At 41.0% G+C, this 17,185-nt stretch overlaps 1 protein-coding gene across 1 annotated transcript in view; it reads right to left on the reverse strand.

The window, feature by feature from the left end:
- cspg4 (chondroitin sulfate proteoglycan 4) overlaps positions 1-17,185 on the reverse strand; it is an 81,141-nt gene that overhangs the window by 25,170 nt on the left and 38,786 nt on the right. Inside the window, exons 2-5 of the mRNA XM_080504452.1 lie at positions 8,822-8,985; positions 2,709-6,263; positions 967-1,155; positions 516-791 (exon numbers count right to left, since the gene is read on the reverse strand). Coding sequence (XP_080360578.1) covers positions 516-791; positions 967-1,155; positions 2,709-6,263; positions 8,822-8,985 — 4,184 coding nt within the window. The remainder of the gene's footprint in view (positions 1-515; positions 792-966; positions 1,156-2,708; positions 6,264-8,821; positions 8,986-17,185) is intronic.

The raw sequence follows: 17,185 nt of genomic DNA on the forward strand, positions 1-17,185 counted from the left end.
TCAGACCCAAAGTGACACACATGAATCGTTGCCTTCACAGAACTCAGGTGTAGGCTCCTGTCTTTGAAAGTAAAAACAAAACGATTGGATAAATGAGCTCCCTTCAATGTTAGACTGAGCGTTACATATTTTAGAAGAACATGTGGTACACATACGCTGAGCCTTTGAGCAAGCAGCCGTTTGGTAAACAAACAGTGTTTTTGGCAATAAGCAGGGAAAAAAAACAAATGTTAGACTCTAAAATGGAACTTCAAAAAGCAGCAAGGGAAGCCAAATGGTAAAAAGAAAAAGACTTCACACGATGATAATATTTTTTCAGTATCTCCAGAAATGATATTGCTTCACAGACTTTATTTGACAATTAGCAATTTTGCTGCTTCAAACTTATTTGGACTGAGTCAAAAGTGAAAAAATGTGAGATAAGAAATGACAGTGAGCGGTGACCACACAGCAGTTTTGCATAATGTCTCTTGTTGTGAGTTGAGTGAACTCATAACCAGATTTTCTTTACATACCTCTTCCCATGAAAAGTAAGGAAGTTCATCTCCATCCACATAGCGGATCTCCCCGTGCTCCGGTGGCTCGTCCACGACAAACTCAATATTTTCAGAGGTGTAGAAGGGGTGTGAGATGTTGACGATTCCTGTGTTGATCACTCTGCTCAGGCCCTCCTTCACAGTAAAGTTGAAGGTCTGGAGGGGGATCAGCCGTGGAACGATGTTCACAGCGACATGCAGGTCCTCCACTGTGGTGAAACCATTGCTGACGTCAACTTCGAAAGTGTCCCTGCCCTGAAAGAGATGGATGTTGAAGTACATTATTGACACGGCGGAAAACAAACCTTGTACTTTAGACCTGTCAATCTGTTGTGGCCTTTTGTCTGATTTTATTAGCATTGTGACTATGAAAGGGACCAAGCTGCCTCATCTGATTTATTACAGCTGAATAAATTAAAAGATAAGACACCTGGATGGATGCAGACACATAGAGAATGTGTCCCTGATCAATGTCCTCCTGAGTGAAAGAGTGAATGTAGTCGAGGACGGGCGAGGCTGTGCTGTCTGAGCTGTTTGTCAGCTTCACCACGTGTCCGAGAGACGGCGGTTTTTTAATAGTAAACATCATCTCTGTTGGTATAATATCAGCCTGCTCCACCTAAAAGCAAAGGGAAAAAAAAAACATTCAACGCATTAATATTTAACATGTAATGTTTAAATATGCAACACAATTCCTTAAAAAAAATTGCAACTCATTTAAATGCTATTTTTGACTTAGAATTGTACCAAGACAGAAGATTAAACACTCAAACTGAGTAATTGCTTGAAATTGAAGAACAGAAAAGCCCATTTTTTTTCCAAAGTTAAGCCATTAGCATTTTTTTTATGACTGTGCTGACACAATGAAAATGTATGGAAACTGAGAGCAATGTGCTTTATGTAGGTTTCAGCTTCAGGGTTGCCTTTATTCAACTTGTTTTCTGAGAAGCCCCCGTAGATCTTAAAGTCAATGAATACATCATGTAAATATCAAACCATTTCTGAAACTTTCACAATTATACAAATTGTTTGCATTGCTATTTCCTATTTGAAGTCACTCAAAATGGTGCATGACTGCCAATGCACTGAACGAGTGAGTTTCATTCTGAATGAGTGCAATGTTAACTTCATACAGAGTTCACAGGTCAAAGATCTTCTGTAGTGCACGGAATGAAGTGGAGACACAGCAACATCATGACATGTGGCAACATTTAAAGCCATATTACAAGCTTATACTCAGGCAAGTTTATAGCCACCCCGGGTTTTAATCAGCTCCCTGGTGCCTGGAGACTTTGAGTGTTTAGCACTGATACTCACATTTGGCAATATATTATACACAGTCATACTAGATTTGGTTTCATAGTAAGGACACAGTGTTAAAGCATTCAGCAGCTAAGTCAATATTTTTCTTTGTGTAAAAGCTACTTTGTCAAGGTCTGTGTTCAACATGTCATTTTTTTTTAGGAGTATGTGTTATGAGTCATCAATACTGTAAATTTACAATACTGTTATGAAATTCAAAAGGTCAAATGGAAGTGGTCAGTTCTCCAGTTGACCTGATTCAATTGCTTTGAAATGCCTCCTGAGTTAACATAAATCTACATAGACATAGATTAAAAGATCTAATATTTAACTTTTATAATTGTTCTTTCAATTTCAATAGAAGAAAAGAGTGTATTATGAATGGACCAGCAATCTAAACCTCTTTAATTGCTTTCAAGATGAAGTGCAGGCTGGCTCATCTTATGAATTACAGTGGGCTTCAGGAAGCTCCTTGGGGGATACTTAGTACTCTTTTTTCCACACTTAATAGAGTGTAATTTAGTACATAAACCAAATTAAAAGCAGCAACTCTGCAGTCATATTTAGCTTGGCTTTCATGTGGTTGTAATGCAAATTACAGACAAGACTACAAAACAGTGAAGTATGCACACAAGTCATGTGACCTCTTTCTCAAAGGGAAAACAAACGGGCAAAGACAGTCAATATCGGTGTTGTTATACAATTATTGATTATTGTTCCAAATGAAAAAAAAGTTTATCTTGATTCAATGTTCAGAAATTAAAATAATTTGAAATGCATGTTTTTTTTTTAAGTGTAGTCTCATATCACATGCAAAAGTATCTCTCAGTTTTTCTCAGTAAATTGCATGGAGAGAATCAGTAAGTTTACCTTGAGATGATCTTGGCTGATTATGGTGTGCTCTCCCTCATAAGAAATGATGACCTCATTGGTTATCACCTCAGGCTCAGAGAGGTAACCTTGCTTGAATATTTTAATCCTGAACGTGCCCTCCTCAGAGTGCCTTCTCGCCTGCACAGTAAAGCTGAAGGAGTCCTTGGACCTCAAACTCTCGTAATTGTGCTCATATGACACAACCCCTTTTTTCAAGTCCTCCTGTGTGAATGTTGAAGCCTCAATTCCACTGACGATAATCCTGCCATCGCTGGGTGGTGACGTAATCTGAAACGTGATCTCACTTTCATCTCTGATGTCCATGTTGGTTTCAGCGCTCAACAGCGTTGTGTTAAGGGTTTTGGTGCTTCCATGATCAATGACAATGATCGTGTTGTTCACCACTCGCAGGTAGGCCTCAGCTGCCTGGATCTGAAGCAATGTGGTGGTTTTATGGTAACCATCAGACACCTGGAGTGAGAAGCGTTCCCGATCTGCTCCATGGTGAATGAATAGAACATTCTTGTCTCGCAAGTCTGCTTGTGTAAATCGGAAAAGAGGCATTGATGGATTAGATGTTGAGACAATATTTCCTGAGAGAATTCCTTCACGGGCATAGACGATTTGAGTGTCATTGAAACCAGAGTCATCATCCCTAAACTGGATGACATCTGTGGTGAGCAACCGTTGACCATAGCGTTCCACGTTGAAGACTTCATCCACAACCCTCACAGGAGCGTGCTCATTCTTGGAATGGATCACTATTTTGAAAACACCATTCATGCTTTCTGGATTGTCTGCATTCTCCGACTGATCACTTGCTTCAAACTGGAACTCATCACTGCTTGTTTTTGAGCCATCGTGCTGATAAATCAGCCTGTCCAGCTGGAGGTCTTCATTACTGAAAACTTTAATTGCTCCATCAAATCTTGGCATTCCAGGTGGGGAGTCCCTAATCAGTCGTCCATACTTTGGTTCTTGAGTGACCCGATACACAAAATCTGAAGAGGTTGGGGAGTGCATCCAAAGGTAGTTTTTGTTCAGAGTCTGCTCACCACCCTGCAAGACAACCAGCCTCTCAATGGTCAGAACTGGAGCATCTGCATTGGCAAGGATTTTAATGGGGAAGGTGTACATTGGAGAGTACTGATCCTCAGCAAAAACCCTAAACTGAAACTGATCTACACTGTTTACAGCTCTACGTACCCGGACACGATAGCTAACAATGTTGTCCAAAATGTCCTTCTGGGTAAACATGTCCCCCTCGCCCAACTCTTTTTCTGACAACAGAAGACTACCCAGTGTTGGAGGCTTGACAAGGATATACTTAACAGTTGCTGGATCAGGATTTTGATCTTTTACTTCTGCCTGAAGCTCGGTGAAGCCAATGATTTGCTCTTCACCAGCCTCCATTTCCAGTGGGACTAGGTTAGAAACTTTCACTTGAGCGGGAATAATCTTGACCAAAAAGGTTTTTTTCCAGAGGGAAAACTGCCCTAGATAGGCGTCGAACTGAATCCGCTCAACCACAATATCCTCCTGATCGCTCGCGTCAGTGCTGAAGTATTTGAGGCGCTCCTGATCCAAATCAGTCTGATGGAATGTTGAAACTTGCTTGTACCTCCCATCACTTGTCATAACCTGAAGTTCTCCGAACATCAAAGGTTGTGTAATGTTGTACATAATGTCCCCATTGCGAGGGTGAGCGAGAATAGCCAGATTTTGGATGCTAATGGAGGCATTGCTTCCTTGTGGCAAAATAAGTCCGGTGTTGGTGACAATAGTCATATGAGGCTGTGTCACAGACACAGCAAAGCTAGTCGAATGACTGACTGAATGTCCATCTGACACTTTCAAGGTAAGTTCAGCTTGATTCCCTCCTCTGTGTACAAAATAAATGTTTCCATCTTTCAAGTCTCTGCAAGTGAACTCGGAGATGCTTCTTCCTGGTTGCTGGCCATTTTCTAAGTAACCAAACTCCATAGAAAGATCTGAAGTCACAGTTACAACGAGTTCATCACATTGAGAATCAGAGTCCACTATTTTCACAAGACTTGGACTCAGACGGGTCCTGCCATTTTCTGTGATGGTCATTTCTCCCCCACTGAGTTGTGGTATATCATTAACAGGGATAATTTCAACGGGGAGGATGTACTCACGAGTTGTTTTCAAACACTCTGGAACGTCTTCATTGCCATGAGCAATCACCTCGAGCTGGATTTGATCCTGGTGCCTCTCGTCGCCATCATGCATATACTTAATTTTTTTATTGATCACATCCAGAAGGGTGAACTTTTGGGTGCGTCTTGTGTTGATGTTCATATCAACTATGCCATAAAATGGATCATTCGTCAGAGTAAAGATAATCTGAGACTGACGCATTCCTGCAGCACCAAGGTCAAATGTCGGACTCAAATTGTTGATATCAAGAAGAACCTCTCCACCTTCTGGCACAAGCAGTGGGCTGACATCGAGAAGTTTTGTTACATTTTTGAATATATCTTCTGTGTCATCTGTTGGGAAACAATGCTGTTCATTCAAGTCCATATCTACATATCGGATGCGGACAGGTGGGGATGTTGTGGTTGTGTCTGCATCATAATAACTTGAGTAGTCATAGTCCTCTCCTTCACATTTAACATGAACATCTTTAGTCACCAAAGCATCCTGCAAGCTTCTGTCCTTTTGATTGACTTTGATTTCTCCCAAGCAACCGATGAAGGATTCTGAGGTCATGTCCTCCTCATCAAAACGATTTAATGGACCATTTTCACGGAACACTTCCTTCATTTTTGCCTGGATACCTCCTAAATACAAATTCCCAACCAATTCCAAGTTCTGTGAGGAGTCAAGAGGAAGAGAAGTGGATTGGCTGTCTATATTGAGAACAAAGGCATCATCACCCACTTGAACCTTAACTCTATGCCACTGATCATCATCCAGCTGTACCCGAGTGTTCTCCAGCACCTCAACACCATTCCCAAGGTCCAGAATACCTTTGAGGTGGCCTTTTACAACTCCAATAGCAATGAAATCTGACTCCCGTCCAGGGTGGAAAACAAGCAAAGCGTCCTCGATGGTGGTCTTCATTAGGAACTCCAAGGCTCTAGGAGCACCGGTCATTCCACTCCAGGTGGGGAAGGAAACAAAGGAGTCAGGTGTGCTAAAACTAGTTGCCTCCCCATCCCCAGCCTCAAACTCACTGCTGCAGGATTCCTTTGTGTCATGGCATTGTTTAAATGCTGAGCTCAGAATGTCAAACTGATGTGACTCAAATTTGACTTCGGTTATGCAGCCGCGAAATGGGGGGATGGCAGTGCTGAGGTAGGCAGCATCCAGTTCTCCCGTTCCACCAATCCAAACACCGAGGTCGATGTTGAGCTCCTCCCCGTCGTCACTGACTGGGACATATGTTGGAAAGAGCTCATCAATAATCATGGTGAGTTTGCCGTCTTGCAGGGTGAGTGATACTTTGTGAAAAAGTAGATTGTTGAGCTGTACACCTTGCGATGAGGTCAGGGTTACCTCACCAGCTCCCATGTTCATTCGTGCCTATAGACAAACAGAAGAATTATATTTAGTGCAAAACCAACATGAGTAATTTATGGAAATGCAAAAGCTAGAGATGATTAGATGATTTTCATTTGTGTAGGCAATATTTCACTGTCATAAAAACTAATATTGGCAGCACACTGAATAAATCTCACCCAGATACTAAAACTTCGAAATGGACTGACACCTAAGCAGCCATCTTAATACAGCCATGCTTCAGGAAACTTTCACCGAACAATTATGAAAGGTTAATTTGTACATTTATAAAAGACTAAAACTAGAAGTCACGGTTTTATCACAACGTATAACAATCAAGATCCAAACGCTGTATGTTCAACAGCCGAAAACTAAAGTCACTGAATCATTGTTGGATCAACTATATCCTTAAAATGAACTTGCTGTAGACGTTTTACTGACTTTTTGAAAGATCTGAAGCTTCTTTCAAAACCATTGACATCTTTCTTGAACATACTTGACAGAAAAGGCAATTTAATTCTCCTACAGCATTGACTGTATTGTGTGGCGTATCTGAGATCCCTGTAAAAGATGAACGCTGTTTCTTTTTTCCTATCAAATCCTGAACATTTGTTGATACTGTAGCAATAGTGCCCTGCCAAAAGAAAAGCACTGATCTTTGCTTTGTGTGCTTTATGCTGCTTCCCAGGTATATGAAACAGCACTTCCTTATCTTGAACAGATATCATTTGGATTTCAGTGACACAACTGGAGAAAACAACAGTTGATCAATTAAAACAGTTTTCTTTTTCATATATGTAAAATCACAATGGTCACATCCTTGATATTATGCTTCATATATTATGTCTTTATGATTTCAGTGTGTTCAGGAGTGAAAGTTACAACACGTACAACACATATTACGAAACCCCTGTAGGGGACTCGGTAAGTACTTTGAAATAATTCAGCACTCTGTATGTGAAATTATTATAGCTTTTTCCAAGTCTAAAGTTAAAGTTTAAAGTTAATCTTTTTTTTAACAGACTTGAAATTAAAAATTAAAATCCCTGATGGTTTTACAGTTTTTTCTCCACATTTGACAAAACTAGTACCGACTGTCAGGCCAACCTGATCTCTCGGACGGAAAAGTGCAGCTTGGTTAAATGAATTGCACCGAGACAGCAGTGTATGGTTGATGAGGAACACCTATGTGATTCTCTGGGTGCGCAGCTGTGCCTTTAAAAACAACACCCTCCCTCGGTGTGTGTTTGATAGTGCTGGTGTGAGATGCTGTCCCAGTGGAAGGCAACTGCTGCTTAAGAAAAAGTTACCTTGTGCAACCTGACTGTTGTTGAGGGCCGAGAGGCAGCTGGTTTTTCACCTAGGGTTACCACCGTGACGAACTTTGGGTTGTGTGATTTAGTTACTCCTTTAAAAGTAACTTTGTTACTTTATTGATTAGTTGTTTTTAAAAGTAAAAAGTTACATTACAAGTAACTTCTTTAATTACTTTCAGCACCTGATGACAACACCCCCCCATCGTATCAATATAAAAATGACAACCGGTTTTGCCAAAAACTCTGCTGATCACTGATTCCTGCACCTGCTGATACATACCTGGTGATGTAGTTACAGTCTGTTGTTGCACTATTTATCTATTTATTTATTTCAACTGCCTGCATGATTGTTGGTTCTTATTCTTTGATGTTACCTGAACGCACCATTGGAGTGAGTTGGCCTGTGATTGGCTGAGAGTGGAGAAGGGGGCGGGCCAGGTGAGCGTGCAGATACTGCATGTACTGCCTGCTTGTTTGTCCTTTGGAGCAGAATGAAGGAGCGCCAGGTTCTGTTTAATAATAAAGTGGCTTTGCAGACAAGAAACCCGTCCTGCGGGATGCTACAATAGTAACGCACAGTGACTTGCATAAGTAGCTTTAATTTTATTACCGGTTTGGAAATAGTAATGCATTAGATTACTCATTATGGAAAAAAGTGCTCATATGCGACTATTTCACATTTGCCTCAAAATTACTTACTATAAATGGCACTACCTTTATGTGCACGGTACATATAAAAATATGGTGTGTACTGGAAAAATACTTTATTTTGTGAATGTTACAGGAACCTTAAAGCACAGCATTCATCATTTTCACAATGTCTTAAAATCTGACACAATATTTAGCTATATTGATGTCCAGCTCCATGAGAAGTAACTTATCTATTTTAAAATGGTTAAAATATAGAAACATGCTTGGTAATGAGATTAATTGCTGCACCAAAGCAACACACATCACAATGCTTTGCGCCTTTTAGCATCACTAGTAAATGGTGATGCAAACGTTTGGCATTGTTATTGAATTTAAGTTATGACTCTTTATAAATGTGTACGTGTGAGGTGACATTCATAAGCGAGTCAGTGTAGCATGTGCTAGCTTTTCATTTTTGCTCATATGTGCCTCTAATGTTGATGAATCATGTTGGTTTTACCTTTAAACACCATTACTCAGACATCACCCAAGGAGCACATTAACTGGAAGCCACCATACGTGTTTTCTGTGCGGTGAAATGAAGTGTTACGGAGTTTGACATGGTTAATCCCTCACCTGTACTTTTCCATTCTGGAGCTCAAGGAACAGGTAGTCCTCCATCCCTGCAGCCAGGAGCAGCAGTCCACTACGTCGACTTGTCTTGATCTGTAGTGACAGGTGGAAGGTGGAGACATCTTGGAAGGCTTGTAAACTGCAGTAGCTGTCCCCAAAGTAGGATTCTGTTAAAAAATGAAATAAAGGTTATTGCATGTGAAGATCAGGATGATGCATCATGTTAGCCTTGAGGATAAAGCCATGCTACATAACCAGCATCACAAATGGTTTTGTCTTCATGTGAAAAATTGATGCGTATACAATATGAAGGTAAATCACTTTGTTGATGGACATAATTACATAATGGCAACAATTTACATGGTGAAAACAAAAAAGGAAGCTGGCAACAGAGTGCCACAGATCCTAAATCCCAGAAATAAATCGATTTTTACCACTTTTAATCCTCTCACATGAACAAAATGGGTCTTTTTGAACTGATTTTGGTTGGATGTTGGAAATAAAGCATGTTGTTCAGAGTGTTTCTTATAAATTAATTGCATCACTTTTCAAAGCATGTATTAGTACAGTTGTACACCTTCATCTTTCTGAATCTTTATGCTCTTGCAAACCATTTAGTCAAGGACTACAACTGTGGATCCTTTTTTGATTGGATGTGTATTTATGCTATGTTCAGTATTACCCCAAATCTGACATCTTTTTTTTCAAAATTATCATCAGTTTAGTCCTCGAGGGATTGCATTCAGAAAATTACAGAACTGCTTTTCTTCCGGTTAAAGTCAGAAAACACATTCACAGCATTTTGTTCTGTGATAAAACTGTCTTTTCTAAATTATGGGTGTTGATTAGACTATGGGTGATGCTAACATCTTGGCTACCCCTGAAAAAGGTGTCATACCACAGCATTACACAAGCATGAGGATTTAAAACACCTGGGAAGTCAATGAAGAAATAGGACTCACCCTGGACACAAGTCCACCATGTGAAGCAATTCAACATTGCCAGTTATTTCAGCTAACTTAACATAAATGTATTTTACTTACGTATGTGACAAACCAGAAGAAAAATATAATACATTCCTCTCATTAACTAAGTAGTTTTGAGCTCGAAACCCAACCATCATGTTATAACTTCATTGATTTGTGTTTAATTGTTGTTTTTCTGACAGTGGTGGTATGATACCCAACTCTAAGATGCTTAAATGTAATGTTTGTGGGAACCAAATACGTGAGCTATTTCTCTGCATCTCACTTTACTCTGAAGCTTTCTCGTGAACTGATTTCTACGATATCAGTTGTCCTCCAGCTGCTCCTGGATGAAGAGGAGCTCCTCTAGTCTCAAAGGGATTCTCTCATTGAGACATCAGTCATTACCCCTGTGGAGGTTTTTCCGGGCATATAGAGTCTTGGGGTGCAGGATTTCCCAGGCTTGAGCTGTCTCATTTTCAATGATATGCAAATGCAGCCACCTGCTTCAGACTTGCTCTCTGGAGCCTCTGACAAAATGTAAACCAGGGAGGAAGTCAATTATTTCCCAGTGCACATGCTCTGAAATTAAGCTGGACCTCCTCCAAGACCCTGTTTCCCTAACATGGGTTTTCCGTGACTTCAGCCAGAAGACATGAAAGAGGGGCTTCCCATCAGTTGCCCACTTGGCCTCGCAGAAGTGATAGTTCAAGATGTAGAAACACTTCTTCTCTCTGCATCTCTATCTGAAATATTCTGAAGAATTACGTGATCAGGGGTCTAAGTGCTGTGTCACGGCGGGAACATTCCTGCAAGATCACCAAGGCCAAAATGTTCCCTCAAAATCAACAGTAGCATCCAGTTGTCTCACAAAAAGGTGGGCCCGAGGCCATGAGGCGAAAATCTCACACAAGACTCAAACACGAGTGAGTCAGAAAACAGTGGGGGGAAAATAAGGCACTAAACATCCACATTCATTGCTATAAATGGCCAAAGTATTTTCTCAAGACTCAATCAAATGTGTGTGGGGCCTTTAAAGGGCAGCCTGTGTCTGTGTTGCATCCGCGTTAACGCCAGACTGCCAGCATGAAAACACTGAAGGGTACATTTGTCCATTGGTTTTCTCATCCTGCAAATGAGATCTGCAACAGACACTGGACATGTGAGCAAAGACAATCATTTTGATGTCGGCAAGGACAGAGGCAAAGCTTTTATCATCACGCCCATGCTTTGGTGATTTCACGAAGCGTTTTCCTTTGATTCCAAGGCTGCTCTGTCATGAAGAAAGTCAGTGATGAATGCACAAACAAACACACACAGAGGCTTCCCACTATACCCTGCTGAAGAGCACGGCTCCTGTCCGGTCAGACAAACATGAGTTTGGTGTGTGGGAAAATAAATATTTCTGCATGCTGCCTGGCGTTGTTGAACTTAACAAATAGAATGTAAAAAAAAACCAACCAAAAAAACCAGTAAATATATAACTCAAAACGAGAACATGAAAATATCATTTGTATTGCCAAATCGAATGAAATTATCACAGTTACACATCATTCATTTTCAAAATGTCACTTTTCGGAGGCTATTATCGTTAGCTGTTACCGCCTTTGCCTGAGGCTATTATAGCGCAGTTCAGAGAGTTTCTGGTAAGGCGAAGGTACTCTAAATGAAAGACTAATTGCACAGGAGCCTCCAGGCTGAAACTGAAAAATGGGGGGAACAGAATCTATTCTTACAGGCAATTGCATTAACAAAGAAAATCGCAATGAGCTCCATGGTTCTTAAACCCAAGCTTTTGTTGGATTGTTCCCTGAGCATGGGGATAAAAAGCTGAAGAAGAGAGTGATGCCAAGACAATTCTGCCTGGGGATTTTCTGGTTCGGAATCAGCTTGCTGCTATTGCCTTCAGGAAAGGCAGCACATTTTCTAATGATACACACAAACGCTGTACTCTCTGCAGTGTGCCTGGACCTGGAATTCATTAGTTCCTCAGATAAGCTGTGCAAAGCCTGCTATGGAATAGGCTACAGGTGGGAAAAGCCCCTTTTGAACATGTTATCTGTCCAAATGTCCCACTCTGTGACATTCCTTCTGTTTCCTCGGTCTTGCTTTTTCTGTCTTTAGATCTTCGATCCGGTGCGCAAAGAGGAAACCATATGCAACTGGATGGACAAAAAAGAAAGAAAGCATAATCATGAAGGGATTTCAAGAATGCGGTTGCACTTCCAGTAATGTAGCAACCAGCTCTATTCATCTTCCAGAGACATGGTTGGAGGTGTAGGTGGGACCCAGCCGAGGTGCTAGACAAGGCATGGGCTTCATTATCTGTAGAGGATCATCCTTGCTTCTGAATTGTGTGAGCTGAAGCTGTGAGGCTGCTGACACACACGCTGTCAGTCTGTGTGTGGAGGTTTACCTACCTAACAGAACCATCTCTGACCCCCTTCAGGCTACCACACCCCCCTCCTCTTCCTCACACTACTTTTATTGTGCGTCAGTCTTGGTCTGAGGCCAATGCAGATGGCTATAATTTGATGACTGACTGCACTTGTATTTATAATGCTCGGAGGAAATGGAGTCTTCCTCTCTTTCACTGGAGGACTCAATGAATTAGCCTGTTGTCTCTGTCCCTGTCTTCCCTTCCTCCTCCTCCTCTTCCTCCTCCTCCATCTCCTTTCGTGTCTTGATGTAGCATATCCGTAAAAAGCTTTAGGGAAGAAAAAAGGCTCGCTGACCACAAGATCAAGAAGATGGGAGACATTAAGCCGGAATTGGGTCCTGTGACTTTCCTGTGCCGATGAGTCAGCGTCACTTCGGTGATGTTTTAAGGGAGTGCGAAGATGTGTCAAAGAAACTCGACTGTTGCCTGAAAACGCCCATTTTTGCCTCTGTGCTTGTGTCGGCCACTTCAAACTTTTGAGTCACATGCACAATTTGTCATATGTGCTTGAGTTTAGCAGGAGCATGGCCACCGTTTGTTTCTCAATAGTAACTTTGCCATGGCAACTCTGGAATCCAAACAAACCTCTAACTGTGTAAACCCATGGTTAAACCTCACTGAGGTTGACTCAAAATAGAGGTTATGTTGGTCATTTCTTTCCTTTGCTGGGCTGTGCCTATACTACAACAGTGCAAACTGGCTTCAGGATATAATTATATGAAGGATGGATGGATGAAGTGTGGAACGACATTCACCATATGGCAGAAAGATCATTATTGTGATGGGCAATTAGATCTCTCATGAGGGTCAATGACATTTGTGTTTGTGATAAACATCAGTTTTTCAATTATGCCGACAGAGATGGACTCAACGGACTGTTACAACTTGGATTACAATATTGGAGTTGATGCACACCATTAATAAATCCTATTAATTTTTTATATCACAAAGACTTCTTTCATCATTCAAACAATTGATTATAATAGCGATCCACAAATCAAAGTATTTATTTTTAACAGAGAGGAACACATTAAACCAAAGGAGAACCGTTTTGACCATTTGAGGCATTTGCCGCAATAGTAGAGCTTTCTGTTTGACTTTTTTGACAGGCAAAACATTAAATTGGTTCAAGCAAATATTAAAACAGTGATTTAGCCACAACAGCACACACAACAAGCAGAGTGTGATTTTTTCAAAATGACAGCTACCATGGAAATAAGCCTTAAAAGTTGGAAACAAATTAGCATTTTAATATGGTTGTCTCCTTCATATGAAGTGAATGGGACTCTTTGAATTTGTTTTTGGTTAGATCAGCTGAATGAAGCATGTGGTTAACACAGGCTGAATTGATTTTATGAATGACGTCTGTAAACAAATCATCTGCTCCAGCAAGTACATTTTCAGAGAGCTACATCGGATATATTTCTGTTTATCAATGTAGGAAGCCACATTTTTTCCAGGTGCAGAAACAATGTGAATTTGTTTTGTTTCTGATTTATGCTTAATTTCTGCAACAGAAAACAATAGCTCCGGATCAAAGTGACCACATTTGTTCTCCATGTTTAACCGTGCAACCTTATCCTGGGGAGCTGCATGATCTGCATGTTTTAGATGTTACAGGGGTCCAACACTAGATATCAATGTATGAATCATCCGGCTAAGAATAGCTTAGTGACAAGCTATTCAGGTGAGAGTAAACAGACAGGGGGCTAGGGTGATGAAATGAATGGGTAGAATAGGAGCTGTGTATTCCCCTCCTCTGCCCCAACTACCTCCTTCCAATAAAAGTTGTTTCGTGAAGAAATCAAGTAAGCTTCCACTGAGCACAATCAATGTAAGCAAAATGCATTTACCTCTGTAAAGCCATTTTCTTGCATGGTCGGGCTTTCAAAGACTCCCATGGTAATCAGTGAAGATGGTTTTAATGGTTGATTGGCATACATTCAAGAATATAGGTCAAGGATTTATCTCAGACAAAGCTTCATCCATTCACCAAGGATCTTCTGAGACTCAGCGATGACATTAACGGTGCACACACTTTTTCCACCTATTATATCCCCGTACTAATCACCCCTCTTCAAAGGAAGCTTCCATGTTGGCAACATGTTTACAGACCTGATTTTGTAGTTGTCTGAAAAAGAAAATACTACTAGCCCTACACTGTTAAACAGCAGAGAGCAGAGCCACAACTCTGCATACCTTGACAGAGCTGCTTTATTAGGACCCCCTTCCTTCCCCGCAGACTTTTCAGAAGTCACCAGGGACACACTTTTACAGGCTTTATAGGGCCATTTCTCAGGCCTGACTACGCTGGTGTGAAAGCAGGCTGCATAATTTTAGCCTCCTTTTCAAATCCCCATCTACTTTGGCATCCCTCTGAGACACTCCAATGCTAGCGAAGAGGTACAATGTTAAAAAAAAAAAAAAAAAGCTGAATAATAAAAAAAGGAAAACGCAGGCATGTGGAGCCGCAGCAGGAAGCCTCCTTGCTGGCAATAACGACAACTTTTTGGTCTCTTTTCCTCTCTGTAAAACTCGCAGTTACACAACAGACAAGGGGTGGCGGCAGCAACGAAAAATTATGACCTTTTTCTCTGTGAAAGAAGAATGGCAGTGTAATGTAATTTCAGTCTCGGAAAATAGACTTGCGAAAAAAGGGAGGGAAAGCATAGCAAAAAAAGGAGGTGAAAGACTCAGTGTTGTCTGAGTTCACGCTGTTAATGTGAGGCGGGCTCTACACAAAAGCAGACTCACTTTGGAGGGATATAACAAAAAAGGCTGTATTTTTTCTAAGATAGACTTGCTTTGTTGAGGCCTAATGACTTAGTAAAAAAAAAAAAAAAAAAAAAAAAAGGGAACCTGACAGATGTGTTTGTATCTGCAGCTATTTGCTCTCTTTATAAGCAAGTTGATATGATATTGAGAAGGGAAAAATAATCAGGAGGGAACAGAGGGTACGGGGGAGTTTCTTCCGACATCCAATCAAATCAGTGGAAAAAGGAGAAATAGTCTTGTTTTACGCTGCAAATTGTTGCCATGAACTCTTCTTTATGATCTGTGCACTCCTGAGCAGCTGCCAGGGAAAATATTTCCAAGCAGTATTGGATTCATTTCACTTCTATGTTACATGCTGTACCTCATCTGAAGGCGAGTGCCCACAAAGACATATTGTGCTCGTTCGAAGGTGCACAATGGTGCATACAATGGGACATTCACAAGTTTTCAAGCACTAGGTAAAAACATCTTTCCCTCGGACGAGGATATTTCAGTGAGGCGTTTGGTGAATTGATGGATCGTTGGCTCATCAGCTCCGACGAAAAGTCTCATCGGTCGTAATGACTTTGGACCGATGATCTCACTCACTTCCCAACAGTATAACACAAACACAGCCGTGAACGGGAGCCTTGTAGTGACTCCGGGCTCCGCCGTAGTTTTACAGCTCGCCGACACAAAGCGCGCCTCTGTCAGTCCGACCCGAGCTGCGGAAGCCGTCAACTGCCAGGGTCTCTGTGGGTGGGTCCTTTAAAAATAATCCCACTACCCCCTGTGACATCAGAGCAGAGACCCCCCTCCTCCTTAAACTGTTTCAACCAACATCCCTCACATCACCTGACCCTGTCCCCTGTGTACAAACGCACACTCTTGTGCCAAATAATCCTGTGCAGCCAGAAATGTTCCTACAAGTGATTGTTTATATTGTGACGTTCTCTGTTTTACCTCAGCGAGAGTGAAGCTGTTTATAGACTGCTGCTAAAGGACATTTTTACACACCAGTATGGTGAATTCCAGTGTGAAATCTCGCTACGTGGCAAAAAAAAAGTGGTTAAAACACAATATAGGAGAACAAGGCAGAAGGGAAGAAAGTAGAGCCCAAATATCAATGGAAATCACGTACAGACTATTTGGTTTTAAGGCTTTTTCTCCATTTCTTATCCTGCAGAATGGAGAGTGTGCTGTCATTCTGCTCCTCTGCACCTGACTCATTCTTTCAATTCTAATTAAAGGTCAATAAAGGATTTTCATTATGCCACCGTAGCTGATCAGGGGGAAAAAGCTTAAAGGTGAAAGAACAAACTGAGTGAACAGCATATAGTGCACGGATGGCCAGGCCGCGCTGGCTTTGTTAGCAGCACTGATGATCCAAAGAGTAATAGTGGCAGGAAATTAGGCAACAGTTAAGTACAAGCACTTAAGTTTCTAACATTCACAATGTCAACACAAAACGAGAGCGCAAAGAGGTTCTGTGTTCTGTTTCTACATCCTGATTTGGATGGGTGATTTAACCAAATTATTCTAATGTTGGTTATTATAGGGCACCAGTGCGAAATGTTATACTGCATCACATAAAGTAAATCTCTGACTTTAACTGAAGGACATCATTGAACCATCATTTTCCAATGATGCAAGTTACTTTGGGGGATTTGTCCTTTCTCTCATTTGGGGCAACACTAGATTCTACAACATACAGACTTCTGCTAAGAAGAAGAAGATATCATACTTTTATCACATTAATTGGGAAATTACATCTCCAGTTTTGAGCCACCGTATTTATACTTAACCTTAACTACACAGTGAGCTGCAACTTGATCAGTGCATGGGAAGCTTTTGAGGTCAAAGGTCATGCTCAGAGAAAGCCACAGTGGTAACATCTCAGCAATAATCCCTTTGCCCTGTGTCAGATTTTCATCCATCCATCCATCCATCCTTCCATCCTTCCATCGTCCATTCATCCATCCATCCATAACAATTTACAGTCATTAATAACTCTCCAATGCATATTTGTGGACCATGAGAAGAAATTTACATAAGGAAACTATAGGAAAGACCTCACAATCACTATACCATCATACAATGAAATAAAGGAGCAGTTCATTAAAAAATCTAATATGTTTAATGTCACCGAACATGTCTCTACAGACGTATTTTGTTAGCATCTGCATGGTTTTCAATCAAACAGTGATT

Source organism: Blennius ocellaris (assembly GCF_963422515.1).
Source record: "Blennius ocellaris genome assembly, chromosome: 11".
NCBI lineage: Eukaryota > Metazoa > Chordata > Actinopteri > Blenniiformes > Blenniidae > Blennius > Blennius ocellaris.